This window comes from Narcine bancroftii, chromosome 7, assembly GCF_036971445.1.
Source record: "Narcine bancroftii isolate sNarBan1 chromosome 7, sNarBan1.hap1, whole genome shotgun sequence".
Lineage (NCBI taxonomy): Eukaryota > Metazoa > Chordata > Chondrichthyes > Torpediniformes > Narcinidae > Narcine > Narcine bancroftii.
In genome coordinates this window covers 212,170,752-212,189,920 of record NC_091475.1, presented here as the reverse complement: position 1 = coordinate 212,189,920, position 19,169 = coordinate 212,170,752, and the positions used below count along the sequence as shown (strand labels likewise).

General features: G+C 43.0%; 1 protein-coding gene across 8 annotated transcripts in view; it reads right to left on the bottom strand.

Moving 5' to 3' along the window:
* The window catches only part of LOC138739675 (folate receptor gamma-like), a 50,356-nt gene that overhangs the window by 21,085 nt on the left and 10,102 nt on the right, over nucleotides 1-19,169 (bottom strand). For all 8 annotated transcript variants that reach the window (XM_069892210.1, XM_069892214.1, XM_069892213.1 and 5 more), the window contains exons 2-3: nucleotides 16,289-16,437; nucleotides 3,585-3,714 (exon numbers count right to left, since the gene is read on the bottom strand). In XM_069892210.1, the coding sequence (XP_069748311.1) occupies nucleotides 3,585-3,714; nucleotides 16,289-16,320 (162 nt within the window). In that variant the 5' untranslated portion in view covers nucleotides 16,321-16,437. The remainder of the gene's footprint in view (nucleotides 1-3,584; nucleotides 3,715-16,288; nucleotides 16,438-19,169) is intronic.

The following is a 19,169-nucleotide window of genomic DNA, read 5'->3' as shown; positions in this document are numbered from 1 at the left end:
TAGCAGAACATTCAAGGGGCTGAATGGCCTTCTGCAGTTCCCCTGTAAGAGGAAAATAGGTGTTGCCTGCACTGAGTTCACCTTGTGACGTACTTTAAAGATGGGGAGAACGTACAAACTCATTATAGACAGCGCCTGACTCAAATCCAGGTCGCTGGCGCTGTAACAGCACTACACTAGCTGTGTCGCCCCAGTAATAAAGTCATACTGCATTGTTGGAAAAGGCTCTGGGACATCCCAGCACATCAGGCAAGGTGGGATCATGAAATTCTGCAGACGCTGTGATTGTAGTAAAAACACAGTAAGCGTTGGAGGAACTCGGCCCATCTCGCAGCGTCCATAGGATGGCAGACATATTACCGACGTTTCGGGCCTCAGCCCTTCTTCAAGGTACAAGCAAAAAGCAGGCAGCTATCTGAATAAAGACTGGAGAGAGAATGGGGGAAGAATGGGTGGGGAAAAGAGTCCAGATTGACAGCCAAGAGGTGTTAATTGGCACCAGATGGCAGCGAAGGCAAGTCGCCAGGAAGGACACGTGGCTGTGGAAGGGAGTCTGGGCGAATCCAAGGTCGGAGAGCTGCAGAGTGGCAGGGAGTGCAGATGGGATGGGGGGCAGTGAGAGAGACTCTCACAGAACCCTTCGATGAGAGGAGAATGTCGTCAGTCCCTTGAAGCGATTTCGCAGTGGAGCAAATGGGTGGAGTGAAACACAAAAGTCTGCAGACGCTGTGATTGAGGTAAGATCCCTGTACAAAGTACCTTGCCTCGCTCATCTCCCACGTGATGGCCACATGACATCCTGTCCCATCAGATCCATGGAGCCTCCAATCCCCCGGAAGCTCTTTTTAAAATTTTTAAATTTAAACAGGCTCTTCTGGCCCACGAACCCATGCCACCCAAATCTCCCAATTAACCTACATTTTAAAGGGTAGGAGGAAATCAGTGCCTGGATGGAACCAACGCAGACACGGGGAGAACGTACAAACTCTTTATAGACATGGATCATTGGTGCTGTAATATTCCCGTCAACACCCTCCCCCCAGATTCTCTCCCTCACCCACATGCAGGGAGCCATTTACAGTGGTCACCCCTCTTTGGGATGGGGTGGGGGTGAAGCAAGAGTTCTCAGGTTGGGGGTCGGGGGGGTGGAGGGAAAGGCGGGTGATTCATGGACTCACAGGTAGAACCGGCAAACCCTACACATGGTCAGGACCTGAGATGGGGATTGATCCAGGGGTCTCTGGAGGAGTGAGGCAGTGACCTGGAACTTGGTGTTTGTTGAGGGGAGGGAAAAGTTGGGTGTCTAGGATCTTCACAGGGGAATGGAGGGGACCAGGGAGAAAGTGATTTGTGGGTATGGGTGACAGAACCGAGGAGATTGTTCTGACCACTATACTTCGTAGGTTTGTAGATGGGACTTCTTTTCACAGAGTGGGTGTACGGATCAAGCTGCCAGAGGGAGGAGCAGATGCTCAGGCAATTAGAATGGTTAACAGACATTTGGACTGGTCTACGGACAGGAAGGGTTCACAGTGACATGGGCCAAACACAGGTAAAAGGGAACAGTTTGGCAGACCCTTTGGCGAGCATGGACAAGATAGGGTGAATGGCCTGTTTCCGTTCTGTGAACCTGTGAATATGGAGAAGCATTACCCAGTGACAGTTTGGGAGGGGCATCACCTGGGGTGGGGGGGAGCATTGGCCAGGAAGGGGCATCGTTCAGGAGGGATCATCTTGGTAGGGGGCATTATCCAGGGAGGGGCATCTTGGGAGGGAGTAATCGCCCAGGGAGGGGCATCACGGGAGAGGGAATCGCAGGGGGAGAAAGATATTGAATTGTGTGCGGTGAGGGAAACGAGTCGGGAAGTTAAGGAAACTGAAAGGAGGAAATTCTGGAGGTTTTAAGAAATACAAAGGTGGACAAGTCTCCGGGTCACGTCAGGATATTTCCGAGGGCTTTGAGGGAAGTCAGTGTAGAAATAGCAGGGGCGCTGACAGAAATATTTAAAATGTTATTAGCGACAGAGATGGTGCGGGAGGATTGGCAGATTGTGCACGTTGTCCCATTCTATAAAAAGGGTCCAAGGAGTAATCCAAGCAATTATCAGCCTGTGCCTGACATGAGTGGTGGGCAAACTAATGGAAAATGTTCTTAGAGATGATATATATAATTATCTGGAGATACATGCTACAATTAAGAACAGTCAACATGAATTTGTGCATGGCAGGTCATGTTTGACAAATTTTAATGAATTTTTGAAGAGGTTACCAGGAAAATTGACAAGAGTAAGGCAGTGGATGTTGTCAATATGGACTTCAGTAAGGCCTTTGACAAGGCCCCACACGGAAGGTTAATTAGGAAGGTTCAATCATTAGGTGTGAATATGGAAGTAGTAAAATGGATTCAACAGTGGCTGGATGGGAGATGCCAGAGGGTGGTGGTGGAGAACTGTGTGTTGGGTTGGAGGCCAATGGGCTAGTGGAGTGCCTCAAGAATCTGTACTGGGTCCATTGTTGTTTGTTATATACATTAATGATCTAGATGATGGGGTGGTAAATTGGATTAGTAAGTATGTAGATGATACTAAGATAGGTGGCAATGTGGATAATGAGGAAAGTTTTCAAATCTTGCAGAGAATTTGGGCAAGTTAGAAAAGTGGGCTACAAGTTGGCAAATAGGACATACATGGTGAATGTTAGGGCACTAAAGAATGCAACTGAATAGAGGTCTAGGAATAACGGTCCACAGTTCCACAAAAGTGGAATCTCAGGTAGGCTAGGGTAGTGAAGAAGGCCTTTGGAATTCTGGCCTTTATAAATCAGAGCATAGAGTAGAAGAGTTGGGCGGTCATATTAAAATTGTACACAGCATTGCTGAGGCCAAATTTGGAAATATTGTCATCAGTTCTGGTCACTATATTATAGGAAAGATATGAACAAAATAGAGAGAGTTCAGAGAAGATTCACCAGAATTTCAGGGATTCAGCATCTCAGTTATAGAGAAATGTTAAACAAGTTAGATCTTTATTCCTTGGAGCATAGAAGGCCGAGGGGGGATTTGACAGAGGTCTTTTAAATGTTGAGGGGGATAGATAGAGTGGATGTGGATAGACTTTTTCCATTGGGGATAGGGGAGATTCAGACATGAGGACTTGAGCTTAGAATTAGAGGGAAAAGTTTAGTTGCAACACAAGGGGAAGCTTTACTCAGAGAGAGGTGTCTGGGTGGAATGAGCTTCCAGTGGAAGTAGTGGAGGTGGGTACAATATTAACTTTTAAGAAAAAATTGCATAGCTATATGGATGGAAAGGGTATGGAGGATTATTAGGCAGGTCAGTGGGACAAGGACAGTGCAAGAGTTTCTGCATGGACAAGAAGGGCCGTAATGGTCGTTTCCATGCTGTAATTGTTATATGGTTATATCATGGGAGGGGCAAAACCCAGAGTGAGGCATCATAGGAGGGGGCATCGGCCTAGGAGGGGCATCATTGGAAAGGCACCATGGGAGGGGGGGCATCGCCCAGTGATAATTTAGGAGAGGTGTCCTCCATCACCTCGTGCTGCCCACACCCGTGTCCCGTTTACCTGCTGGTAGAGATCCCCCTCGGACCCCGGCCGTATTTTGTGGTGCTTGGCGTCCATGCAGATGTTGAGGATGTCCTTCTCCGCCATCAGAGTAAGCGGGAATATCAGAACCAGGAGCTCCAGCATCATTCTGCAACAACACACACACCAAGTCATTGTCAGATCTTTGATGGGGGTGGGGAGCAAGCCTTCGGCCCATCCAGTCTGCCCTCTCCCTCAACACCACACTGCCACACCACCTCCGCCCATTCCTCGATGGCACAGACGGGAATGGACTTCTGCTCTGTTACTTTGGCAGTGACACCCAGAGCCGGAATGGTGAATACCAAGCTTTCACCACCATCTGACCGAAGAAATCTCTGTCCGAAGCATCGAGATACAGAGCAGGGAAACAGGGCCTTTGCCCCAAGTTGTCCATGCTGACCAAGATGTCAACTCGAGCAGCCTATATTCCTCTATCTTTTTTTTTATTTTTAAATTTAGACACACAGTACAGTAACAGGCCAATATGGCCCACAAGTCTGTGCCGCCCAATTTACACCCTATTAACTTACACCCTGGAATGTTTTGAAGGGTGGGAGGAAACTGGAGCCCCTGAAGAAAATCCACAGAGACAGGGGAAGAATGTACAAACTCTTTACAGACAGCTTGGGATTTGAACCCAGGACTGGTCCTGATTGCTGGCGTTGTAAGGGCATTGGGCTAACCTATTCCAATCCACTGACCTGTCCAAATGTTGGAAATAGTACTCAAAATTCTCCAGACACCATGGCTGAAGTAAAGACACAAAGCTGGAGAAACTCAGCAGGTCAAACAGCCTAATGAAGGGGTGAAGCCCGAAACGTCAGTTATTAGGGCAGCGCAGTTGGCAAGGTGATTACTGGAACAACTTTACAGCGATCAGGACCACGGTTCGAATCCCAAGCTGTCTGCAAGGAGTTTATACATTCTCCTCATGACTGCATGGGTTTTCCCCGGGGGTTCTGGTCTCCTCCCACCATTTAAAACGTACCAGGGGCTTAGGTTAATTGAGCTGCCCAGACTCATGGGTCGAAATGGCCTGTTACCATGCTATATGTGTGAATTTAAAAAAAAAATTCAATGGGAGCCATATGCCCCTCCCTGGGTCCACAGCACATTTAAGTAAAAGCTTTGTTTCCTTTTTGCCTCGTTACATAATTTTATAAAAATATTTTTACATAGTCGGTAGAATTACAAAAGAAACCAAAACTTGACTGCTTCACAGGGAAGAGGGCTCGTAATCTTTGTGTAGAGTCCGGTGGGGGGGGGGGGGGGGGGGGGGGGGGACACGGGACGGGGACGGAGGGCATAGCCGAGAAAAGGTTGAGAATGGCTGGTCTGGAAGATCCCTCCTCATCTTCTGATGCTCCAGGGAGAAAAGTCCCAGCCTCTCCCTCGAACTCACACCCTCCAGACCCAGTGACATTCTCATGAATCTATTCCTCACCCTTTCCCAGTTTCATCACAGCTAAACAAGGAAAGCTGCAGACGCTGGGGTTAATGCCAGAGAAACCCAACAGGTCACGCACCATCCACAGCAAGGAAGAGGTGGTTGACATTTTGGGCCTGAGCTCTTCGTCAGGTAACTGCCTTTTACATCCCGTGGATGCTGCGAGACCTGCTCGGTTTCCCCAGCAAGATTGTGCACTGCACTTGCTTCATGCCATACTGCCTGTAGTGAAGACATTGAACAGCCCTGGTCCTCAGTCAGGACCAACCTCCACACCCTGCTGAATCCTCTAACAGTTTTGTACATTTCACTGAGGTCACCTCATCCAACCATAGAACATTGCAGTGCAGAAAACAGGCCCTTTGGGCCAACTCGCCTGTTATTCTGTCCAGTCCTGCTGACCTCCACTGGGACCATATCCCTCCTTCCCCCTCCCATCCATGCACCTGCCCAAATTTTTCTTAAATGTCAAAATCGGGTCCGTATTCACCACTTCAGCTGGAAGTTCACTCCACACTCACATTCTCCCCAACAGGGAACGTTGCCGTCAGAGAACAGCATCAATCGTCAAGGATCCCCACCAATCAGCACACGCTCTGTTTTCACTACTACATCAGGAAAGAGGTCTCGGGGCCACAAGACTCGCACCACCAGGTTCAGGAACAGCTGCTCCCCCTCCACCCTCAGACTCCTCAACAACAAACTCAATCAGGGACTCATTTAAGGACTCGTACTTGTGCACTTTATTGATTTTTTAAAATTCTCTCTGTATTGCAGTTTGTTTACATTCGTTATTGGTTCACAGTTCTTTATTTATTTACATGTTTAAGCTGTGTAGTTTTTTTTTGCACTACCAATTAGTGGTAATTCTGCCTCGCCTATAGGAAAAGAATCTCAGGGATGTCATGCGTGTTCTTCAACAATAAATTTGAAATCCGACTCTGCAGAAAGAGTCAGATTGTGTCCCATAATATAAATCTTTTACAGAATTCTATTTGGAATCCTCCTCTCCTGGCGTTTTATTGTTCAGCAGTTTTTTTTAAAATCTATCCTGTACTTCCTCTATTTCAAATGGTTTTATCAGTTTGTTTTGTTCCTCTTCTTGCAATTTCGGCAGTTCACGTTTAGCTAAAAACTCTTCTATTTTATCATCTTTCTCCTCGTTCTCAGTTTGGTGTAATCATAAAATTCCTTAAAGTTCTCATTAATCTCTATTGGGTTATATGTAATTTGTTTGTCCTTTTTCCCACACACCCTGTTGATCTCATCTTTCACCCTTAACCCATGACCCCTAGTTCTTGTTTCACCCAACCTCAGTGGAAAACGCCTGCTTGCATTTGCTCTACTTATCCCCGTCATTATTTAGTCTTCCTCTATCAAATCTCAGCAGGTCAAGCACCACCTCTAGGAAGATACTGTAGCCTCTCCCTGCCCATTTCTCCTTCCTCTCCTACTCCCTTTCCATACCTCTTCATTCAGGTGTCTGTTTTTACTTGGGCCCAGACCCAAAATGTTGGTGACACTACTTTCTGTGGATTCTGTGTGAGCTGCTGAGACACTGGACCCCAGAATCTGCTGGCTTTGCCCTTTACTCTCGAATGCTCAATCTTCAACATTTCCCTGTGTTAACTTCAATCCGATATAAATGCATGACGACTAATGTAAGTACAACACAACTTTATCAGCTTTGTGAAGCGGGTGCTCTGTTACACGAGAAGACCTGTTATAACCTATAGCAGAGTCTTTCCACAGGAAGGCCCAAATGCAGGTGGGCACAAGCCTTTTTATACGGTTTACCTTCCCATTCTACAGCCTGTTCATGACTATTCACATGAAATGTAATCTGCAGACTTCAGCAAAACATCAGGAACAGCACAGACGAGGAGTCACGTGATGGAGTAGAGGCCGGTAGGGGAATACCAGCCCTCTCCAGAAAAGAAGAAATAAAGTGAAGAAAAGATAAAGTTCAATAAATACAAAATATAAGAAATAAAAGATAAAGTTGTAGAGAAAAGAAAGAAAATGGCACCCAAGAAGGAACAAGTAAAAACAACAGGGAAAAAAAGAAGAAAAGACGCCGGAAGAGAAAGGAGAAGGCCTTACCTGCATGAAGGAACAGGGAGCCATAGTGGAGAAGAGGGCCCGATCTCCGAGGTTGGTGACGGCCCCGCGGAGTCACGACCCCCCGACTGCTGGACTGCAAAAATGGCTCTCTGAGCCAAACAAAAGTGCGTGGTGCGCAAACTAAGGAGAAGGAGAACATTGATGGGAGGGGGGCTCAGCCGAGGACCGGGCAAACACAGGGATCAGGGCTCTCAGCTGGAAGAAGAGGAAAGCGGCAGGAGAGGGAGTGAAAGGAAAGAAGAGCAGCAGCAGGAGGCCCAACAGATGAGTAGCCTAGAAGAAGAGGACCAATAGCAAGAGGCCAAACAAGAAGAGGCCCAGCAAAGTGAGACAAGAAACTCATCAGGAAAGTCAGAAGAGACACAGATACAAGGAAGAGAAGTAGAAAACACAAACACAGGGACAGACACAGAAGAGGAAGAAGAAGACCAAGATCTTCACAGAGAAATAGAAGGTAAAACAGATGGACAGAATATAGATAAAGCTTTTTTTCAAGAACAAATGATAAAGAATGGTTGACATTAGAATTTAGTTAAATTAAAAGAAAAATGAAAAGTAAAGAAGATAAAGTGCAAAGATTAGAGCTGGTCATGACAGAAATAGGGAAAAGAGTAGAAAACGTGGAAGAACGAGAAACGGCTGTAGAAATGGAAGTAAATGACTTAAGAAGAGAATTGGAAGAAAGTGACAAAAAAAATTAAAGAAACACAAGAGTTGTTATCTCAGGAAATTGATATGTTGGAAAATTATAGTAGGCGAAACAACAAAAATAGTGGGCCTGAAGGAAGATGAAGAAGGTACAGATATTTTATAAAAGAATGGATCCCAAAGGTCCTGGGAATGACAGAAATACAGGAAGGAATGAAAATAAAAAGGGCGCACAGAGCACTAGCTCCAAAACCACAGACACATCAAATACCAAGATCCGTTTTAGTAAAATTTTTGAGATATACGATAGGAGAAAATATACTGGAGCGGGCAAGGAATAAAATTAGAGAAGACAATAAATCATTGGAATACAAGGGTCAAAAAATATTTTTTTACCCAGACACAAGTTTTGAACTCTTAAAGAAGAGGAAAGAGTTTAATACAGCAAAATCGATCCTGTGGAAAAAAGGTTATAAATTTATTTTAAGACATCCAGCTGTGCTTAAAATATTTATCCCTGGGGAGTAAAACAGACTGTTCTCGGATCTGGAGGAAGCACAAGAATTTGCAGAACGCCTGCAGGACAGAAAGAGTTGTAACAAGAATGAAGAACAGCGATAAAATATATATAAAGATGTAAAAATAATGTATATGTAAAGAACTAAAGAAGGAAAGAGAAGGGAAGAAAGGAAGTAAGGGGGAAAAAAGGGAGAACTTTGTTATATGGGTAAAATAAAAGTGTTTTCGGGGGGTGGGGTTGGGGGGGGAGAGAATAACTGTCACTGTGAAATCAGTTGACGCTTGCGAGCAGGTTCGCAATCCAAATGGAAAGGGGAGTTGTAGTTGCCCGGCAAGCGATAAGGGTCAACTCAGAAAGGGGAGGGATATTTGGGGTTAAGGGAATATTGGATGTGGGAGTTGTTAAGAGTATTTTATGTTGTCATACATTGAGTTTAAAAAGGGAAAACTGAGAGATGAAAATGGGGAAAAGGGGGATGGATGGTGGTGGTGAGGAAGCGGAAATGAGGTGTAAACAGGATACAAGATGGCCATGTTGATCTATATGACTATAAACATTAATGGAATACATAAACAAATTAAAAGGAAGAAGCTATTAAATTTATTGAAAAAAGAAAAAATAGATATAGCATTTGTGCAGGAAATGCTTCTAAATGAAGTGGAACATAACAAATAAAAGAGAGACTGGGTAGGATACGTAGCGGCAGCATCATATAATTCAAAAGCTAGAAGTGTAGTTATATTAATCAATAAAAATGTACCAATTAAAATAGAGGAGGAAATAATAGATCCAGCAGGGAGGTATGTAATGATAAAGTGTCAGATATATTCAGAATTTTGGAATTTGCTCAATATATATGCACCTAATGAAGAGGATCAGAAGTTTATGCAAGATATTTTTTTGAAGATTGTAGATACACAAGAAAGTATATTGATAGGAGGGGATTTTAACCTTAATTTGGATCCAATGTTGGATAAAACTGGACAAAAGACTAGCAAAAAGAATAAAGTGGCCAAATTTATGGTTAAATCAATGCAGAAAATGAAACTTATGGATATATGGAGGAGGAAGCACCCAAGAGAGAAGGAATACTCATATTATTCAAGTAGGCATAAAACATACTCAAGGATTGATATGTTTTTGTTGTCGGCCCATATTCAAGGGAGAGTTAGGAAAACTCTCAGATTACTATCAGATCATTCACCCCTGTTATGAGCTATAGAATTGGAGGACATCCCACCAAGAACATATAGATGGAGGTTAAACTCCACGTTACTTAAAAGGCAGAAATTTAGAGAGTTTATTGAATGCCAAATTAAAACATATTTTGAAATAAATATGGAATCAGTGAAAGACAAATTTATATTATGGGACACAATGAAAGCCTTCATTAGAGGGCAGATAATAAGTTATGTAACTAAGATGAAAAAAGACTATAATCGGGAAATAGAGCAGTTGGAAAGGGAGATAGTAAGTACAGAAAAGGAACTAGTAAAAGGGGATGATATAATGAAAAGGAGAGAACTGCAGACAAAAAAAATACGAAACATTACAAACGTACAAGGTGGAAAAGAACATAATGAAAATAAAGCAAAAGTATTACGAACTAGAAGAAAAAACACATAAAATATTAGCCTGGCAACTTAAAACAGAACAGTCTAAAAGAATTGTATTGGCATCAAGGAAAAAGGACAAACAAATTACATATAACCCGATAGAGATTAATGAGAACTTTAAGGAATTTTATGAACAATTACACCAAACTGAGAACGAAGGGAAAGATGATAAAATAGAAGAGCTTTTAGCTAAACGTGAACTGCCGAAATTGCAAGAAGAGGAACAAAACAAACAGATAAAACCATTTGAAATAGATGAAATACAGGATATTTTTTTTTTAAACTGCTGAACAATAAAACGCCAGGAGAGGATGAATTCCAAATAGAATTCTATAAAACATTTAAAGAATTATTAATTCCTCCTATCTAATGAACCAGATAGAAGAAACACAAAACCTGCAAGATTCGTGTAAAACAGCAATAATTACAGTAATACCAAAGACGGGGAAGGATTCACTAACACCAGCATCATATAGACCAATATCTCTACTTAATTCAGATTATAAGATAATAGCGAAATTATTAGCAAAAAGATTGGCTGATTGTGTACCAAAAATAGTAAAACAAGATCAAACTGGATTTATTAAGAAAAGACAAACAGCGGATAATCTCTGTAAACTTATTAATCTAATTCACGCAGTTCAAGGAAATATAAGCCAACAGTGCTGTTGCTTTAGACGCAGAAAAAGCCTTTGACAGAGTAGAATGGAATTATTTATTCAAAGTATTACAGAGGTTCAATCTACCAGAAAAATATATTAATTGGATTAAAGCATTATATAATGGACCATTGGCGAAGGTAACATATGTATCGAACCAATTTAAATTAAGTAGGTCAACTAGGCAGGGATGTCCATTATCCCCTCACTGTTCGCTTTAGCAATAGAACCATTGGCAGAACTGGTAAGAACAGAAAATAAAATAAAAGGGATAAAAATAAAGGAGGAGTATAAAATCAGTTTATTTGCAGATGACATCATAGTATACCTAACAGAACCAGAAATATCAATAAAAGAATTACATTAAAAAATTGAAGTATGGAGAAATATCGGGGTACAAGATCAACGCAAATAAAAGTGAAGTGATGCCAATGAGTAATGTGGATGATACAGAATTTAAAAAAGAATCACCATTTAAATGGAAAACATAAGCAATCCGATACCTAGGTTAGGTATTAGGTTAGATAATAACTTAAGCCACCTGTACAAATTAAATTATCAGCCACTAATAAAGAAATTGCAGGAAGACTTAGAACATTTGAAAGAATTACGGCTAACGTTGATAGGGAGGGTAAATTGCATTAAAATGAATGTCTTCCCATGGATACAATACTTATTTCAATCATTACCAATTCCTTTAACAGAGAAATTCTTTAAGGAACTAAAGAGAATAATAAGGAAATTCTTGTGGAAAGGGGGGGAAACTGAAGATAGCATTAGATAAATTAATAGAGAGGAACACCAAGGTAGTTCACAGTTACCAAATTTTAAAAATTATTATAGAGCTGCACAATTAAGGTATTTATCAGATTTTTATCAGACAAGGGAAAAACCAGACGGGACTAAGATAAAACTAGATAAAATGGGCGAGAAGGTACCGGAACATACACTTTATAAGTGGGATGAAAAGCTGGTACAATATAAAACCTCACCAGTACTGCATCATTTACTTAATACATGGAAGAAGATTCACTTAGAAAGGAAAAAAAACGAATGACCAAATACCAAAATTATTATTGATGCAAAATCCGCTAATCCCTTTTACAATAGATAACCTTTCCTTTAGAGAATAGGAGAGAAAAGGAATCAAAAGAATAGAAAATTGTTTTTAGGGAAATAATTTATTAACATTTGAAGTTCAAATATGGAAGAACTCATGGTACAATGTTTGCATATCATCAACTGAAAGCTTATTTAAAGGATAAATTGGGAAACAGACGGAGGTTACCAGTCTGTTCTATTCTCCCACTCATCCCCAATTCCCTGCCGTCTCCCCACAACTTTTGATACCCTGACTATTCAGATACCAATACACCCAATGACCTGGTCCCCACATCACCCCTAGCAGCAAATTCCAAAAGTTCACTGCTCTCCAGCTAAAGAAATTCCTCTGCATCTCTGTTTTAAATGGGCGCCCTTCGATCCTCTTGACTCCCACATCTACTCTGTTCAGGCCTTTCAACATTCAAAATGCTTCTATGAGGTCCCCACTTCATTCTTCTGAACTCCAAAGAGTGCAACCCAAGTGCTGTCAAACCATAGATTCTGATGTGGTGTAGGAATATTTGGTGGGGAGTGGGTCTTAGAATAATTTAGTGGGGCATAGGAATATTTTAGGAAATAATTAAAAAGTTGGTTTGAAAAAATAAACTCATTTTGCTGGTGTGAAAGGTGTGACTTGGCGACACTCTCAGTTCAACACGATTGTGGTCACTTCCAAGGAAAATCACTTTGCTTTTTTAATTTTATAATGTGTTTTTTGCCCTTCTGATGTTTCTCTATTTTAACTGCTTGGTTAACATTATAATTCAATCTTATTATCATCTATTCCAAATTATCTCATTGGCGACGAGGATTCCAAATGATCTCATCAAACATGTTTTCGTCCATACCCCCTTTACTTTTTCAGTTCAGTAGTGAGTGAGACCGGTATCTGTATGTATCTTTGTGCACTAAGTGTATTGATGGGGGGGGGGAGGGAGACACCAAAACAGGAAAAAAAAATAGGGACTCGAGAAAGTAAAGCACGAGGCAAGAACAGTTTTGATGCACTCTCTGCGAGAAAAAAGGTCAGAAACCACGCTAGTGTTTTTTCTCATTTTTTTTAGGATCAGTATTCTTCCTTTGATTCAATCACTAGTTTTATTACATTTTTTCAATTCTAAGACATAATAAAATATTGATTAATCTGTTCGTAGAATGAGGCTTCAGTGCTGTTAGGGATTTGCTACAAGCTAAGAGAAACCGACTGGAAATTACAAAACGTGGAGGTTCAAGGTTGAAACTAACAAAATTAGTCCCATGAATCCAAAAAATCTGCAGCGAGCGTCAGGATGAGGTTCCCATTGAAGTGATGACAGTTGATGAAAGCGTGTTTGAGATGGTTGACATTTTGAGGTAGTCTCTTCTTTTCTTTGGCTTGGCTTCGCGGACGAAGATTTATGGAGGGGGTAAAAAAGTCCACGTCAGCTGCAGGCTCGTTTGTGGCTGACCAGTCCGATGCGGGACAGGCAGACACGATTGCAGCGGTTGCAAGGGAAAATTGGTTGGTTGGGGTTGGGTGTTGGGTTTTTCCTCCTTTTGAGGTAGTAGTTGAACATGAAATGCATGTTCCAGTGCATTCCCGACCTTAATTGCATTGAAATACACTTGCAGTAAATGTTTTAATTGAAACTTCTTTCGAATATATGAATTTTTTTCTGCTAATGGAGGGTTGAAAAATTAAAGTGGGGCCTAGGGCAAAAAAGGTTGAGAATCACTATGTCAAACTTTCAACTTCTATTATGTAGGAAAAACAAGCTTTTCGGAGTGCTCCAATTTTGCAAATAAAGACTTTCATTCATTAAGAAAACAGGTTGGACTTAATAATGCCACAGAAGGGATTCTCTCCTACTGCTCCCCATCTGTAACCCCTGCTGCTCTCAAGCTCGACGACCCTGTACTCACCCAGACACAATTCCAAAGCCTTATTGCCTTTCCTCTCCAGCATTGTGTTTTTGCCCGAGACTTGTTGGTTTCCCAGCAAACAGAGATGTCACTGCAGGAATGTTGCCGACTGGCACATTCTAGGCTCCAGGAGCATGTGTTGAGGGACATACTGAGGCTTGACACAGCCCACACGAAGGCTTTGTGTGGAAGGATCACAGTCTAGGTATTGAAGGACTGAGAATGGAGGGGAGAATCTAGAGTAGTATTGTGGTGAGAAGACCGACAGCAGTTGGGAAAGAGTCCATTCTTCAACCCAATAAGTAGCAGGTAAGAGGGCAGTTCCTTCGAGAGGGAGTCGGAAAACAAACTGAAGCAAGCTCGGGGGAGGGTGCAAAGAAAATATTTGAAGTGAAGGAATGAAGGAAAGAACGAGTGAACAGACCTGGCACTGTCTTCAGTTGGCAGCCTCAGAGCTCTCCCCCTCTCCCTCCCTCCGTAGGCACGAGTGGGTGAAGCAGCAAGTTCCTGAGAACCAAGAACAAACCACCTTGACGTCCCCGAGCTCAGCCCCACCCTCTTGGACACTGGTGCCTGGCAGCTCTCCATCTCACAGGCTTATGCAACAGCACTTAGTGGACCTCCAATAGGGCAAATCGTCGGCTCTCTTCATGATCAAACACAATGATGGAGAAACTCAGCAGGTCATATAGTGTACCTTATGTAGAGAAGATAAAGGCGCATAACGTTTCAGGTTGAGCCCTTCATCAAGGTTTGAGCAAAATGTAGTTAACACACCGAAATGCTGGAGGAACTCAGCTGGTCTTTTTATCATCTATAGGAGACAAAGATATATCGCCAACGTTTCAGGCCTGAGCCCTTCTACAAGGGGGAAAAAAAATTAGAAAGGTAGAAGCAGGAAATCTCAGAATCCAAACAATGGGGGAGGAATCCAGACCAACAAAAGGTGTTAATTGGATGTGATGAGGAACAAGGTAAAAAGGAGACAGGGAATGTAGAGAATATGGGGGAAAAAAGGGATGGGGTGGGTTAACAAACACCAGAGAAATCGATATTACTGCCATCCAGTTGGAGGATGCCCAGTCTGAAGATGAGGTGGTGTTTCTCTAATTTGTGAGTGGGATCAGTCTGGCAGTGCATGAGACCACGGACAGACATGTCGGCAAGGGAATGGGACAGGGAATTGAAACGGGCGGCCACTGGGAAATTCACTCTATCACGGCAGACAGAGCCAAGGTGCTCAACAATGTGATCTCTCAGTCTACGCCGAGTCTCTCCAAAGTAGAGGAGACCACAACGGGCGCACCAGATGCAATAGACGACCCCTGCAGATTCACAAGTGAAATGTTGCTTCACTTGGAAGGACTGTTTGGGGCCCCAAATGGTGATGAGGGAGGAGGTGTGGGCATCTCCTTTGGTCACAGGGGTAGGTGCCAAGTGGACGATTAGTGGGGAGGGAGGAATGGACAAGGGAGTCACGGAGGGAGTGGTCCCTGAGGAAGACAGGGAGGGGAGAGGGGAATTTGTGTCTTGTGGTGGGATCACATAGTTGGTGGTGGAAATGGAGGAGGGGGATGAGTTGGATGTGGAGACTGGTGGGATGGTAGGTGAGGACAAGGAGAATCCTGTCCTTATTGCATGTGGAGGTGGAGAGGGCCAAGGCAGATGTGCAGGTAATGGAGGATATGCAGGTGAGTGCCAAGTTGATGATGGTAGAGGGAAAGCCACATTATTTGAAGGACATCTCCAAAGATCTGACATGGAAGTCCTCATCCTGGGTGCATCCTCCACACTCTTCTTCCCCAGCTCTATCTCTCCATTTCGTGTCTCCTTTCACACAAACATAATAAATTCTACCTCATTCCTTATCATATCCAATTAACATCTTTTGTTGGTCTGGATTCCTCCCCCAGCCAGTATTGTCTGAATTCTGAGACTTTCGGAGATGTCCTACCTCTGGCTCATTCCTTGATGAAGGGCTCAGTCCTGAAACGTCAGCAAGAGATCTTTGTCTCCTATAAATATTGAAAAGACCGGCTGAGTTTCTCCAGCATTTCTGTGTGTTTACTACAATCACAGCATCTGCAGACTATCATGTTTTACAAGAGCAAAATGTAGGTAGGTGTTGATAAGAAAACTGTTTGATCTGCTGAGTTTCTCCAGCGTTGTGTTTTGACTTTGAAGGGCCGAGAGTGGCTTCTTCAACTTGAGGTGAATGAGAACACAAGAAGGGACTGAGATTTTGGCGAGGTCCTGAAGGTCATGGAATATGGGTGGGGCTCCCTGCAACTACTCCTCCCAAGATGCTGTAGCAGGTAGCAGACACAGCTCAGACCATCGCACACCACCCTCCCCTCCACGGGCAATGCCTATCCCTTCCCGTCTGCGGAGAGCAGTCGTGTTCACCCCACCCATACTCTCTTTTCCCCTCACGCCCTGTCAACCAGAAGATGTGAACATAAGAGCATAAGAAACAGAAGCTTGAGTCCGGCTCATTCAATGTGATCATGGCTGATCAGATGATCGGCTCGTCTCCATCGACCTGCCTTTTCCCCACATCTCTTAATTCCCCCATGTAAAAATGTATTAAATCAAGTGCCTGTTACTCCAGATGTCCTGGCCTGCTCCACAGCCTCGATTAAATACCAAGACACATTTACCTTGTATCAGCCAGCAAGTAGCTCCACTGCATCACAGCGCCAGAGACCTGGGTTCAAACTGGACCTTCGCCGCTGTCTGTGTGGGACTATGACCAGGGGCTCCCAAAAACTTGCCAGTCGGTGGGTCAGTTGCTTGTTGCAAATTGCTCCTGGTGTGTGGGTGAGAGGTAGAATCATGGGTTTGGGGTGGGAACTGGAATTAACACAAGTTTTTTTTTACATATAACTAATGTTTTTTTCCCCGTCGCCAATTGTCACACTTATCTTCTGGACTGCTGTTCACACAGGAACGACCAAAACTCCAAAATTCCAATTATCACTCCGAGTTTAGACTAAATACTTTTGCGTCCATCACCTCAAATTTTTGTTCCATTTGTGACAGCATTCTCTCCACCTTCTTCGAAGAACCCTTATTTTCAATTATATGCTCATTACACTTTTCAACTTCCATTGTTATCTGTAACAAAGTTTGCTGGGAAGAATCCATATACTCCTTCATCTCAGTTGCAGATATGAAAGACTCCTTTATTTTCTCCTGGGTTTTGGCCAGAACTCTCTGTTCACCGTACATTTCTTCCTCTTCTTCATATAACCACCTACAGCACAGAACAGGCCAGTTTGGCCCTACTAGTCCATGCCACACCAAATCCCCACCCTCCTAGTCCCACTGACCAGCACCTGGTCCACACCCCTCCAGTCCTCTCCTATCCATGTAACGATCCAGTCTTTCCTTAAATGTAACCAATGATCCCGCCTCGACCACGTCTGTCGGAAGCTCATTCCACATCCCCACCACCCTTTGCGTAAAGAAATTTCCCCTCATGTTCCCCTTATAATTTTCCCCCTTCAATCTTAAACCATGCCCTCTAGTTTGAATCTCCCCCACTCTTAATTGAAAAAGCCTATCCACATTTACTCTGTCCCTTTTAAAATCTTAAACACCTCTATCAAGTCCCCCCACAATCTTCTATGCTCAGAGAAAAAAGCCCCAGTCTGCACAACCTTTCCCTGTAACTCAAACCTTGAAATCCTGTCAACATTCTCGTGAACCTTCTCTGCACTCTCTCTATTTTGTTTCTATCTTTCCTATAATTTGGTGACCAAAACTGTACACAGTACTCCAAATTTGGCCTCACCAATGCCTTGTACAATTTCATCATAACCTCCCTACTCTTGAATTCAATACTCCGATTTATGAAGGCCAACATTCCAAATGCCTTCTTCACACCATCTACCTGAGTATCAGCCCTGAGGGTACTATTTACCACAACTCCTAAATCCCTTTGTTGCTCTGCACGCCTCAATTGTCTACCATTTAATGCACATGACCTATTTAGATTTGCCTTTCCAAAATGTAACACCTCACACTTATCTGTATTAAATTCCATCAGCCATTTCTCAGCTCACACCTCCAGCCTTCCTAAATCACCTTTTAATCTACGGTAATCTCCCTCACTGTCCACAACACCACCAATCTTTGTATCATCCGCAAACTTGCTTATCCAATTCTCCACCTCTACTTCCAGATCGTTAATATATATGACAAACAATAGTGGACCCAGGACCAAACCCTGAGGAACTCCACTAGTCACCGGCCTCCAATTGGACAAACAATTTTCTACCACTACTCTCTGACACCTCCCATCCAACCATTGCTGAATCCATTTCACTACCTCCTTATGCCTCCACCTTTTTTCCTAACCTCCTGTGGGGAACTTTGTCAAAAGCTTTACTGAAGTCTAAATAGACAACATCCACAGCTTTCCCTTCATCAACCTTTTTTGTAACCCCCTTGAAGAACTCAATCAGGTTTGTCAAGCATGATCTACCCCTGACAAAACCATGCTGATTACTCCCTATCAATCCCTGTACCTCCAAATACTTGTAAATACCATCCCTCAGAACACTTTCCATCAACTTACCCACCACAGATGTCAGACTCACGGGCCTATAATTCCCAGGTTTATATTTGGACCCTTTCTTAAACAGCGGAACCACATGTGTCACCCTCCAATCCTTTGGCACTACCCCCCGTGGCCAGTGACATCCTAAATATCTCTGATAATGGCACCACTATCTGTCCACAAGCCTCCCTGAGTGTCCTTGTGAATATTGTGTCCGGTCCCGAAGATTTATCCACCTTTATCTTTTTCAACACAGCCATCACTACCTCCTCGGTTATCCTTATATGCTTCATGACCTCCCCACTATTTTTCTTTACCTCGAACGGTTCATTATTTTTTTTCCCTAGTGAGGCAAAGAAATCATTCAAAATTTCCCCCATTTCCTCAGACTTCTCACTCAGCCTACCCTCGCTATCTACAAGGGGTCCAAGTTTATCTCTCACTAATCTTTTACTTTTCATGTACCTATAGAAACCCTTTAGATTTATTTTTACTCTGTCAGCCAAAGCCTCTTCATGCCTTTTTTTGGCCTTTCTAATTTCTTTCTTAAGATTCCTTCTACACTCCTTGTAGTCCTCCTTCAAACTCTCAGCTCCCTGCTCTTTATACCTCTTGTACACCTCCCTTTTTCTCCTAACAAAATTTCCAATATTCCTCGAAAACCAAGCCTCCCTATGACTTCCAGCCTTTCCTTTGATCCTCACTGGGACATATCTGCTCTGTACCTGCAAAATTTCTTTTTTGAATATCCTCCATTTTTCATTTACATCCTTACCTGAAAATATCCTGTCCCATTCAATACTCCCCAAATCCCTTCTTTTTCCTTCGAAATTTGCTCTTCTCCAATCCAGAACCTCAACTTTAGGCCTCTCCTTGCTCTTCCCTAAAACTACCCGAAAACTAACAGAGTTATGATCACTAGACCCAATTTGTTCTCCAACATTAATGTCCAATACCTGACCTTGCTCATTCCCTAA